General features: G+C 35.2%; 1 protein-coding gene across 7 annotated transcripts in view; it reads left to right on the top strand.

Annotated features, from left to right (window-relative positions):
* LOC122517539 overlaps positions 1–12,063 on the top strand; it is a 146,249-nt gene extending 134,186 nt beyond the window's left edge. For all 7 annotated transcript variants that reach the window (XM_043635984.1, XM_043635981.1, XM_043635983.1 and 4 more), the window contains 4 exons: positions 1,823–2,044; positions 8,704–8,955; positions 9,704–9,935; positions 10,400–12,063. In XM_043635984.1, the coding sequence (XP_043491919.1) occupies positions 1,823–2,044; positions 8,704–8,955; positions 9,704–9,935; positions 10,400–10,640 (947 nt within the window). In that variant the 3' untranslated portion in view covers positions 10,641–12,063. The remainder of the gene's footprint in view (positions 1–1,822; positions 2,045–8,703; positions 8,956–9,703; positions 9,936–10,399) is intronic.
* The last annotated feature ends 647 nt before the right edge of the window (positions 12,064–12,710 follow it).

Below are 12,710 nucleotides of genomic sequence, written 5' to 3'. Positions count from 1 at the left end.
AACCGAAGAGAAGACGCGAGTCAACCTCGTAATAAATCCCCCCAAAAAAAAAAATGCTTGACAATAGATTTCCAAGGAAATCCTTTTTAATAAAATAATCGAATCGCGAGCGAGTGTAATGCAGGAATTACATTTTGCAAAGCACTCCCATGATATTACGCTATAACAGAAATACCTTGACTAAGTAGGTAGTAAATTTGTTTCAATGAGCATATTACCCGCGTAATATTGCAAATGCTATCTACTATAACCCCCATAGAAAGACAAAAAGAGAGAGAGAGAGACAAAGATAGATAGATAGATAAATAGATAAAGATGATTTTAATATAAATTTACTATTCGAACGACATACGAAATGCAATTTTGAATAATCGACGATCATTTTATACTAATTGACGTATGTGTATTAAACACATGTCAATTACAATGCTCTAGAATAATACATATATATACATATAAGTATATCGTAATTGAAATCAAATGAGAATATCTTCGTATTCGTACAAACGCATATCATTATCGTCATCTCGTATGTGCATACGTGGAATTATCCACTCACAGAAGGAAGATAGAAAGAGTAGTAATCTAGTTTATGACGTATCAATATACGCACAAAAGCAAAGAGATAGACATAGGGTAAAGCTTACACAGGCCCTAGCCAATTTTCAATTTCGTAAAGCGATTCATAGGAGTAACTCTTGAGCCTACACGTATGGTGTGTTTGTACACATACGTTTGTTCGTTCTATTACATACGTATAAACACGCAAACATAAACCGTACAATCCCTAGAGAAGATTCATAGATAGAGATAGAGAGACAGAAAGAGAGAGAGAGAGAGAGAGAGAAACACTATTGCCTACATCGCGTTATTCAGGAACATGAGTTATAACACATCAAGCAGCAACACGTCGGATTAGAAGCAGCGAGTATGGATATACAACAAACCAAAGCTATGAGGTTGAGGGTGGGAAGTGGAGGAGGAGGAAGAGGGGGAGACTGAGACTCCAGGTATCTATTAACCAGCCTAGCTAGCATCGTACCTCGAAGGCACAACCGAAATGTTAATTAATAATAACAATAATAAGCGTTAATAGGTAGACTCTATGGTTCGCCTGTCACGCATGGGATATAATGTTTCCTTTGAAAACGATATCTAGCTATTTGAAATTCCTATCTGTGGTTTGTGCTTACGGAGAAATATTATACCCCTTCGTTGGGAAAATGATTCTGGGTGGTGTGTATTGCGTCAAGCCGCCGACAAGCGACACTTTGCTTTCACGAAAATTTCTACCAAAACACACACACACTCTCTCTCTCTTTCTCTCACTCTTTCTCTCTCTCTCTCTCTCGTTCGTAAATTTCGTCGACCTCACTTATACCGTGAAAGAAATTGAATTGTATCTCCGTTGCCTTTTTAGCCTACCATCCTCTGACATTTTCTCTTTCTCCCTCTTACCCCTCCTCCTCTTACTTTGTATATATATATATATATGTATATCTGTCGTTGTTGTTTTAGAATTTTTTCATAAAAATTCTATTTCTAAAATAGAACCGTCGTTCTCTCGTTACGTGCGAAACGCGATAGAGACGAAATGAAAGTAGAGTTTGAAAAAAAGAAAAAAAGAAAAAAAATAAAAGAAGAAAAAAATAGAGAAATATAAAGCGTATTATTTGCCTAACACGAATGTTATTTTCGAATACTCGAACACGTTGTATTCTTGTATTCGCATGTAAATTGAAATCATTTTAATGATTGCAATTTCAGATAATGGACAACCTAATATATATATATATATATATATCGTTTTGTTAATTTCAAGTACAACGTTGGATCTTGAGGGAACAGTATCAAAGTGATTTAGAATCGGACGAGATGAATTTGACGCATAAGAACGACGAAGGTTTCGACAGGGTCGATTTCAGAGCCGAATTCAGTCCAAGTCCAAATCTCGAAGGGCCGCAACCTCAGCCAAGGGACAACGTTTCGCGAAATTTCCCGACGGTCAGTTCATCGCCACCGCGTGCTAGGACCAACAACGACGGTAAGCTTATTCTTTTATATTTTTTATATTTTTCATTTTACCTTTCCTTTCTTTTCTTCTCTCTTTGCTCTCTCTTTCCCTCTTTCTTTATTTCTTTATTTTTATTTCCATTATTTCTTTCCTATATCGAACTAATTAATATTATTATACGTGAGTTTATGGTGTTGCTAATGTTATACTACTCATTCAGCTTATCCTTTTATCTCGTGTCAATGCATGCTAATTAATCTTAATATTTAATTTAGAAATATATTTTATTATTAGTTCCCAATGATGAATCCTTGCACGAATCTTTTTGCTATGACGATTTAGTTAGCCGATCAAAACGTATTATTACTTACAAGTTGATCATTCTCGTTATCGTTAATACTATTATTAATATTATTTTCTTAATTAAATGGATCCGTAACGATCTAATAAGTAACAACAAAAATTACAAACGAATGATTATAATAATTGAAAAGGGTTTTTAATTAGTCTCAATTCGTAATTGCTATGCATGTACTTTAATAAACATGAAACGTTTTATGAAATGCTTTAGGAAATACGTAACACATATTAATAAATTATATTATATGCAAGTTCTCGTTGCTTCTTTCCTCGTTTGTCGTAATTAAATAGGATGCTTTTAGAGAGTAAATTATATATATATATATACACGGAGAATAGGAGGAATTGATTATTATAAAGGTAAATAATTTGAAATAAATACTTTCTTACGAGAGGAATGATTATACCATCCGTCGTAGTCGTCGTCTTTTGAGAAATTCGAAGTTTCACACAGGAGGTGTGTTCCGTTCTTTGAGGTAAATCAAGCACACTGAAACAGAAGTACAGAAGCTTTCCTCCGTTTCTCTACCATCCTTAGGATAGAAGGAGTGAGAGAGAGAGAGAGAGGGAAAAGGAGGAAATGCAATAAGAGAATCGGACGACTGAGTTTCCACAATTCGAATTTCCGCGGTTCTATGTGTGCTCGTAGTAGTTGCTTCCGGTTACACGTATTTCTGCTTTTAATGAGTTTATCGCAGGCCTCTGTGCATAATAAGACGTACGTTTGTAGGTTTATACGAAAACGTATACCTCCTTTGTCGCGTCGTGCTACGAGAAACTTCTAAAAGGGGTGGGAAGGGGGAAGGGGGAAGAGGATAGATGTTAACACGCGTGACTTCGAGAATTCCTATCGAAGTTTCTTTAGAAAATAAATTTCTTACGATTTCTTCATGATTTTTGTCTATGCAGCGTATTTTATTTGATTCAATTTGATTAATCGTATCGCGAGGATTAAATTATAATTATTTTGCAAATTTTAAATGGACGTACGTTTGTAGGTTTATACGAAAACGTATACCTCCTTTGTCGCGTCGTGCTACGAGAAACTTCTAAAAGGGGTGGGAAGGGGGAAGGGGGAAGAGGATTGGTATAGATGTTAACACGCGTGACTCGAAGTTTCTTTAGAAAATAAATTTCTTACGATTCCTTCATGATTTTTGTCTATGTAGTGTATTTTATTTGATTCAATTTGATTAGTCGTATCGCGAGGATTAAATTATATTTTTTTAAATTATAATTATTAAATTATAATTATTTTGCAAATGTTAAATGGAAATATCGATAAATATTATTTGTGTTGTTTTTTTTCTTTTCACAATAATTTTGTTTAAATCGTTTGCAAAGTTATCGATTAAAGATTAACATTCGAGTTAATCGATTACCAAGTCGACTAACAATAAGTCTAACCAAACGAAACGATAATTCTTCTTCGGAAATAAATAAAAAAAAGAAAAAGAGGAGAGAGAAAAAAAGGGTGGGGCAAAATTCAAAGAATTACGATGCAGTCTGTTGGTGGGCGGTCTTAAAATCCAAGAGTAATCGAGCATCGTAAAACGTTGTCGGTGTTTTACGCGCTCTACCTCTTTAAAGTTTTCCCCATTGAAATTCTAGCAGTTTGTTGTTGGTTAGGAATATATATATACATCTAAAATACGTTAATAACGGTGTTTTTTACTTACTTACATTAGAGAAACGAACTATAGTATTTCTTTCTCGTAATCGGTAAACGTTTTCCTTTGAATTCGATTGATGAAACGTGGTATAGTAGGAGAAGAAGAAGAAGAAGCCTATTCGATAAAAAGTGCACGGGAAGAGAAAAGTATATTCGAATACGAAGAAACGAGGAAACGAAATATATGAGAAAAACGATGAAATGGATAAAACGGGATTATAGTTTTCTTTCCATATGCTGAATATCTATACTATTTTTATCCTTTTCTTTTCTTTTTCCCCTGCTCTCCTCCCACCTCCCCTTTTTTCAACGTGTCTCTTCGAATTTTCGACGAACGGAGAAACTCCGATCACGTGTGTGAATGCAATCAAACAAATAAAAAGAAAAAGAAAAAGAAAAAGAAAAGGGAGGAAGAGGGTTACGAAAAATTGGTACACACACACACACACATATACACACGTATGTATAAAAAGAATCCAACGATTCTTTTTTCCTTTCAGTTTTATTTTTTTTTCCTTTTTCGTCTTCTCGTCGATATAAATTGGACGAAGAAAAACACAGGATTGGTGAACAAAAAAAGAAAGAAAAGGGACGAAAAAAGAGTGAGAGAGAAGTGGTGGGAGGGGTAGGGAGAGGAAAAGAGGCAAAAGGGGTCGGTCGTCTTGTAAAATTGGATAAGGTTTCTAGAAGAACACGCTTGATATTGGTTTCGGTGCCAAACCAGCCAGCGACCTAACAAAATGTTTGGCGCCAATTTCGAATAGAGTCGAACTGACAAAATTCTCATATTCTTTCGGATGAATTTTATAATACGTTCCTACGGATTTCTATCATAATGAATAATTCTCTTTCTTAAACGAGATAGTCCGATTCGAGATTCGATTACGAGGAAAAAATTAAACGAATGAAACTTTGAACGTTGAGAAATTTAAACTATTCATAAGACCGGCTAATAGATTTGCATCATCGTTCATTCGTAAAATATATTCCACGTATAATTAGTGAAAATATCGTTTGTAATATCTTTAGTTTCCTGCTTTCTCTCCATTATTATCTATCTATCTATCTATTTATCTACCTACGTATGGGTTTACACTTACAGTTGCAATCTATTACATCATTATCCTTACTCGAAGTTGCACGCTTTTGCTGCTACTACTACTACTACTACTACTACTACTACTAATATATACGCTTTTAATTAGAATCCCGAATTATCGTAGCGGTTTGAAACCTCGAACCGCGAGGATACGTGATGGAGAAGCAAACCTCTTCTATTACTCACCCCTAAAACTCTTTGATATCAATATTACTAATATAGAAACAGAATTTTCTATTAATCTATTCCAAAAGAATATTTGTTTTACCATACGTAATGGAAAATATATATGTCCCAAATGTTTATCCAATTATAATCCATTATTTCTAATTTCTTTTTTTCTTCTTCTTCTTTTTTTCACTTTGTAAATGACATTTCAAAGGATATGACGTTAGAAAAGAATTATTTATAGGTCAGGTAGAAAGATTTATACAAAACAAGATATAGATAGATAGATAGATAAATGCGTGTATACGTAACGAGAAGGGAATTAATAAAGATAAAGAAAAAAGAAAAAAGAATAGAATAAAAATAAGAATAAGGAATATTCCTCGAAGCTTTTCACAGACGATTTCGCGTGGTCCCAGCAGCAGCAGCGGCGGCAGCAGCAGTTCGGCGCGGAAACGCTCGACTCGTTCCACTTGATCGAGCTTTAACTTTATCGGGCCGGAGAATTTAGCGTCATAACGCTAATTAAAGGCTGGCTAGGGAATGAAAGAAAAAGAAAGAGAGAGAAGAAGGGGTAGGGGGTAGGGGGGGAGGAAAGTTACCAACGACCAGCAGCAATGTTCCTCGAGAAACTTCGCGTTATCGTTCATTGCTTTTGTGACCTTTCTCTCTTTTCCTAGTAACTATCCCTCTAGGAACTTCGATCCCCGATTTCTCCCTTCCCCCTCCTTGACTCTCTCTCTCTCTCTCTTTCTTTCTTTTTCTTCCTTTCTCTTATGAGAGAAAACTTTTCCAATATTTTCTTCCGCGAAATTATAAGAATGGAGAAGAGTGAAAGAAAAAACAAGAGGAATACCAGAGAATTTCCGGCGTCTCTTATAATCACTTGCCTGTGGGTGATTAGATAAGCTGATTTAATCGAATCGAATCGTTTTCATAATCCTAAAATCGTTTTACTTTCTATTTTTTTCTTTCTTTTTTTACTTTATTTTTCTTATCCTCTCTCTCTCTCTCTCTTTCTTTCTCTTTCTCTCTCTCTCTTTTTATTCTTTTTGCCCTTTCCATTTCTATCTTCCTCTCGCGCTACTACCATACCACGTTTTATACTTTGAAATCTACGAACGGAAAGAGTATAAAGTACCTTCAGCCCTCCCTTAACCCCCCTCCTCCCAAGCCCCCCCTACCCCGTGTAGGGGAGCGTGTTCTCCTTGATAAGATTTTTCGTAGAAAAAGTATCCCGATGTCGATCGAAAAGCCAACAGCTAAAGGAGAAAGGGAATGTTTTTAAATCTCGCAAGAGAGAGGGATCCAGTATTCTCGTTCGGTTGTCGCCTACCAACGATCCTCGATAAATTTTACGACGTTCCGAGGCGAAAGGTAATCGTTTTCCTCCTACAAAAGTCAAGAGCACTATGAAAAGAGACGATATATGCGTCCTTTGAGGTCCTAGTTCCTCCTACCCCCCCCTCCCACCACCGCCCCCTCTTCTTCCTCCCGTATCCTTTTTCCCAGGGCTTGAGAAAGCATCGATTTCGTTGCTAGCAATCGGCCGAAAGTGCATTTGAATTTTTCGTCGAGACGAGCAACGGGTTTTAAACCTGGTTGTACTACTACTACCACTACTACTACTATTCCACTTTTTAGCCGATTTTCTGGAAGTTGAACCACTGGAGGAAAGGTGAAAAGGAAAAAGGGTATATATATGTGTGTGTGTGTGTATGTATGTATACATATATATCCCTTTTTTGCCTTTTCTATTTTGTTCATTTTTCTTTTCTTTTTATTTTCTTTTCATTTCTTTTCTCCCATACCCCAACCCCCGAGAAAATAAATCAAAATCCCCCTCAAACCCGACAAGATAAGTTTTCCTTTTTTTTCCCTTTTTCTTTTCCCTCGTCAGGAGAATTTGTTAACGAACAATTTAAAGGAAATAAATAATGATACGCGTTTACGCAAATTTTATTCTAATTGGCTCTGAAAATATTCTTAAAAGCAAGTTTATTTTTCTTCTAATATCGTGTTGAGTAAATGAAAATTTAAAAAAGAGTACATTTTCTTTTTGTAAATAATTTCGTTTCATTGTCTAATGCATGCTGATTGCAAAGCAAGCGTATTGGATAAATGCATCGTGTATTTATGTAAGTATGTAAATACCTACTACTATACCTTACTCTCTCTCTCTCTCTCTGAACGTTATGCGATGCCAGCAACGGGGAGAAATTTTTAGCATGCGCACGCGCATTATTCGTGATTTTAAGGTAATTTAACTGTGACACGTTAGAGGAATGTTAATTTCATTATGTAATGGAATTATTCGATACGTGTCACACTTTGTTCTCAACGATGGTAACATTATTTAGTATAAGGAAAATTTGACAATGAATTAAACCTATCTATATTTATGTATTATATACGATTGACCCGTAATACATACATATTATATATATAAAAGTACATATGTGCATATTATATATACGTATATGCAGAAAAGCGCAAAAGCTCGAAATTTTCTCTGAAATTGCGAACGAAACACTCGACACTCGCCTTTTCTATGTGGCACAAGAAAATTTGCATTTCTAATTACACATTCACATTCACTTTAAACACGTTACCTTATACTTGACAAAAGATTACGTTGGGGATATTCTTCGTATGTATAACGTCATGTAAAAGTCTCTACAAAAGGAAAGCTTATCCTACCTTTTATGTGTCTTCATTTTCTCCCCTAAAGAACGTTTTCCTTGCGAAAAAAATTCTCGATAATATCCGACAATTGCACCTTTCTTTTTTCCCTTCCTAACGCATCAAAATCCCATTTTGTATAAACTTTACTCTGGTCGTCTCGTTTCTATGGCACAATCACGTCCACGTTTTAAGTGTCGATCATTTTATTTTATTTTTTTTTTCTATATTCTTCAAATTTACAAATAATTTCTTTGCTCTTTAATTATGTTTTCTTTTTTTTGTTAGAATCATTCATACAAAATTCACTCAAACGATATTATCTAATTCATATTATCATCAATTAAAAAGCCAAAAATCAATCTTGCAAACGCCATAGTATAGCTTGAAAATTGATCAACGCGCTATGGAAAGGAAATGGTGGCGGATGCACCCTTCTGCAAAATGCATTTATGCTTCCTCTGTAAATAATTCATTTCTTCCGGCGAGATACTATGTGTTTCATTGGACAAATTTCTATACCAACGATGGTCAATTTATATATTTTCTCGTTTCATTTTATATTTAAACCTTTTTGTTTTTGATTTTACTATCATTGTATTACATCTACGTCTTTCTTTCCCTTTTTCTCTGTCACCCTACATCTTTCTCTTTTTCTTTCTTTCTTTCTCTTTCCTTTTATAATCACTTATTTCTCGGCCACTACAGTGGACAACGCGTTGAACAAATTAGGCTCGGTCGGTAAAGAAGGAAAAGTTACCAAAGAAAAAGACATGTCCTTATCGACCGTGGTAACCACGGGAATGATATTTGGCAACAACAAGGGTGGTAATAGTAGTGCCCTACCTACGACGGTATCACCGTCTAACTGCACGACGGTCGTCTACGCAGTTCCCGACGAGGATCGTATGGTTGTCGGATATCTCAATGAATGGATCAATGCCTACTCGTTCATATCAAGTAAGTACATTCGCAATTTTTCCGTTCTTCGACTGTCGCTCGGTCGGTAAGCAACGCGAACTTCTTTTCTGGCGAGTGTCGGTAAGGAAGATTTCTACAGAAAAAAACTCACAAGATAAAAAGAAGAAACATTTCGGTCGGTAAACTGATCGACGTATGATACATAAATTACGCATAAGAAAATAATCGAAAATTATTTAAGACAATAAAGGAAATGAACGTATCGTTGATCAAGAAAATAAAGAAAAAAGAAAAAAGAAAAAAGAAAAAGAACAAATAGTAATCACAATTAATCACACGTTCATTTTAAACAACGTTCTGTTTGATTAGAATGCAGCATCCTGTAAGGCATTTGCAGTTTTCCTTTTTTTTTTTGTTTTTTTGGCAGTAAATCGTAGTTTTGGCATGACAGCTCGGTGTTTCGTTTCGTAAGTTTTCTGGAAAGGTAAATTTTGTTTGGCCCGATCAATCGGTAAAATTTTGATGGCTGGTGAATAAAGCGTGGCGCAGGTCCATGGCTCTCCAAACACGGATTGTTAGTTTGATCGATAAATGAGCATGAAAAATATTCTAGTTGAATTGCATGAACGTATTCTTTTAGTCGCGGAAGACCCAGCCCAACCCTCCCCTATCGTACGTATTTCCACAAAAAAAAAAAAGAAAAAATGCAAATAATGTATTCAAATGATTAGACGATTTCTCTTTTTTTTTTTTGCTTCTTTTTGTTTTCATGTCCTTCCCGGTGCAGACAATCAAGAAAAATTTTATCTCTACATCATCGTGTCCGTCTCTGGTGGCGTTCTCGTATTTTTGGGCTTGGTGATTGGCAAACTTCTGTTGAGTCGTCATCGCGCTAAACGAGACGCAAAGTTCCACGCAAATAACGAGGCACTACCGAACGCATTTACGGACAACATCTCCGAGGTCGACGCGAACATCGATCTCACCACGCCAGTTCCGGTCCCGATGCAGGACACCAGGTAAATTAATTTTACCCGTTTAGATGGAATTGGAAACGCTTGAAGTAGGGAGCTCATATTTCGGACGAAACGATGAGATAGCAGAAATATTCTGCCACGTTAGAAATTTTCCCTTACGTTGTTGTTATTGTTGTTTCTAGTTCGGCAAATGGATATACGTTGTCGCGAATTTTTCATGTCGTCGTAGTAGACTTTATCGTATAACATTATAATATATATATATAGATATAAATATATCACTGACAAGTTAAACTTCCTTTTTTAAATCTGGACCAACAAACAATTCGATCGTTTCTATGTTTTAAAAATCGATAATTAAACACCGAACACACTTGGCACATTATCACGGTCGGCATATAAAAATGAAAAAGAAATCAAAATGAAAGAGAATGAAAGAAAAAAGTACAGGAGACACGGTCGGTCAGGTGTAATTAGAAATAATTAGTCTGTACTTTTGTTTTCAGAATACCGGAGACTCAACTGGCCGAGAGACTTCACGGTAGCGAACGATATTACACAGATACTAGGATACCGTTGTCGCCTAACAGCATTCACACGGCGCCAATTCATCATGCAACGAGCACGACGACGACGGGTGTCAGGGTCGATCTGGGTAACCACATGGTTGGCACGGACAGTCTTCATACGATTTTACGCACGGAAAATCCTCGAAGCCTCAACACCAAAAGCTATTACTACGGCTGACACGAGGAAGGGGTTGTCCCTCGCGAGGGACGACCCCCATCCTTGAGTCCCGTGCCGGAAGTTAGTATGAGAAATTATTGCTTCTAAATTGCCGACTGCCAGAATAAATTTCCCATATTCTTCACATACCAACCACCACAAGATACAAACAAGTCACATCCCCCATACGACGTGCATAAATACATGCATACATAAATACATACATACATACATACATATATACAAGGTGTACGTTAGAAAGATAGAACGAAACGTACATATTAGGCTACTATGACAAACCGCTGTAAACATGTCGTCGTCGTCAGCGTATCTCGAAATTTTGAAGAAGGATTTTCCAACCTTCACGATTTCCATATTTTCTCCCATTTCCTTTTTTCTATCTTGTATTCATCTTTTCCCTGGGTTCTTTAATTTTTCTTTTTTTTTATTTCTTTTTTTTTATCAACCACGAAAGAACGAGAAGCTTATGCGAGGAGAAGCGTAGAGGAAGAATCGTTTGAATAGGAAGCACGAAAAGAAGAAAATGTATCAATGCGTATATCCCTCGAGTATCGAAACGAAAAGATGGAAAAATCGATAAAGTCGTTTCACCTTCTTCTTCTTCTTCTTCTTCTTCTTCTTCTTCTTCCTCGAGTAACACGCGATACAACTGTACTTCTGTACTTTTGATGGAATTCGATTTATAGGAATGCGCTTTAAAATGATATATCCTACCATGAGAGAGAATGAGAGAAAGAGAAAGTTTAACGAAAAAAGGAATTCTAAAATGTTCGAGTAATAAGATATCACACGTACATAAATACATGCACATATATATATTATCGTCACGAAAATCATCGAACTAAGTTTCCATTCTCTTGCTGAAACTTTCTAATAATTAATAACAAAAGGATTAAATAATATCGGAAGCGGGAAAAAAAAAATAGAATATGCTCGAGTTACTTTCGACGAGAATTTACAGCGGTCTTGTTTAACTGACGCGAGACACACAATTGTTTTCTCATTTATAAAACGTTACGCAGCATAACGTTGCCCCGCGATCGGATAAGAAAAATAAAATAAAATAAAATAAAATAAAATAAAATAAAAAAAAGAAAAAAAATAAAACACAAGGAAAAGAAGAAAAGTTTTATAATAGTTATTAAAAATTAATTGTAATATGTATATCACGTTTGTAAATACGATTGTGTAATTTACAATTTATCTCTTAAGAAACGGGAAGAGTGTGTTACGTGTTTAAAAAACCGGACGGACCATAGTTACAAATATATTTCTCCGTACCATCGAAGAAAAAAATCGATTTTCTAACCAAGAAATAGAGAGAGAAAAAAAAATAAAAAAAATAAATAAATAAATTACGCCGCGATTAAGATAACGCTCAAGTCATTTTCGAGATCGTTAAAATGAATTATGATGAAGAGAGAGGACAAAAAAAGAAAAAAGAAAAAAATAGGAGAGAAGAAAGAAAAAGGTAGTAAGAAAAAAAATTATAAATTAAATTATATTAAATGAATAAATAATAAAATAAATAAATGAATAAGTAATTAAATACACGAATAAGTTAATAAAATACGATTTCTTCTTCTTTTTTCGTTCGATAGAAATTAAATGAACAAACAAAAAAATATGCTCGTTACCTCGTATATATTATTAGCTGTCGTCCGTATCTTGTTCGAGATAAAAAAAGTGAATTAATAGAAAACCACACACACACACGACCATCGGAATCTAAAAAGAATCGATTTTTTTACAAAACTTCTAGTTAATTATATGATCCCCCCACCCCCCCCCCCTACAGCGACAAAAGAACCACGAAGGTAGTTCCGTCACGAGTTTTTATTGACGGGAACCTCGGATTATATAATAACCTCAATTTTTATTATCCTCGTAATAATAATAATAATAATAATAATAATAATAATAATAATAATATATAATAATAATAATAATAATAATATTTCCTTAAGCTTTCTTTTTACGCGAACGTTCTCGCGGGATCGGTTCTCGTTCGTAAGATTTTATTGACATTATATAATAATCCCCCCCCCCCCATCTAAATTCAATCGATAG

Source organism: Polistes fuscatus, unplaced genomic scaffold (assembly GCF_010416935.1).
Source record: "Polistes fuscatus isolate 324 unplaced genomic scaffold, CU_Pfus_HIC Scaffold20, whole genome shotgun sequence".
Lineage (NCBI taxonomy): Eukaryota > Metazoa > Arthropoda > Insecta > Hymenoptera > Vespidae > Polistes > Polistes fuscatus.
The sequence above is the reverse complement of the archived record's forward strand: the minus strand, read 5'-3'. Positions and strand labels throughout refer to the sequence as shown.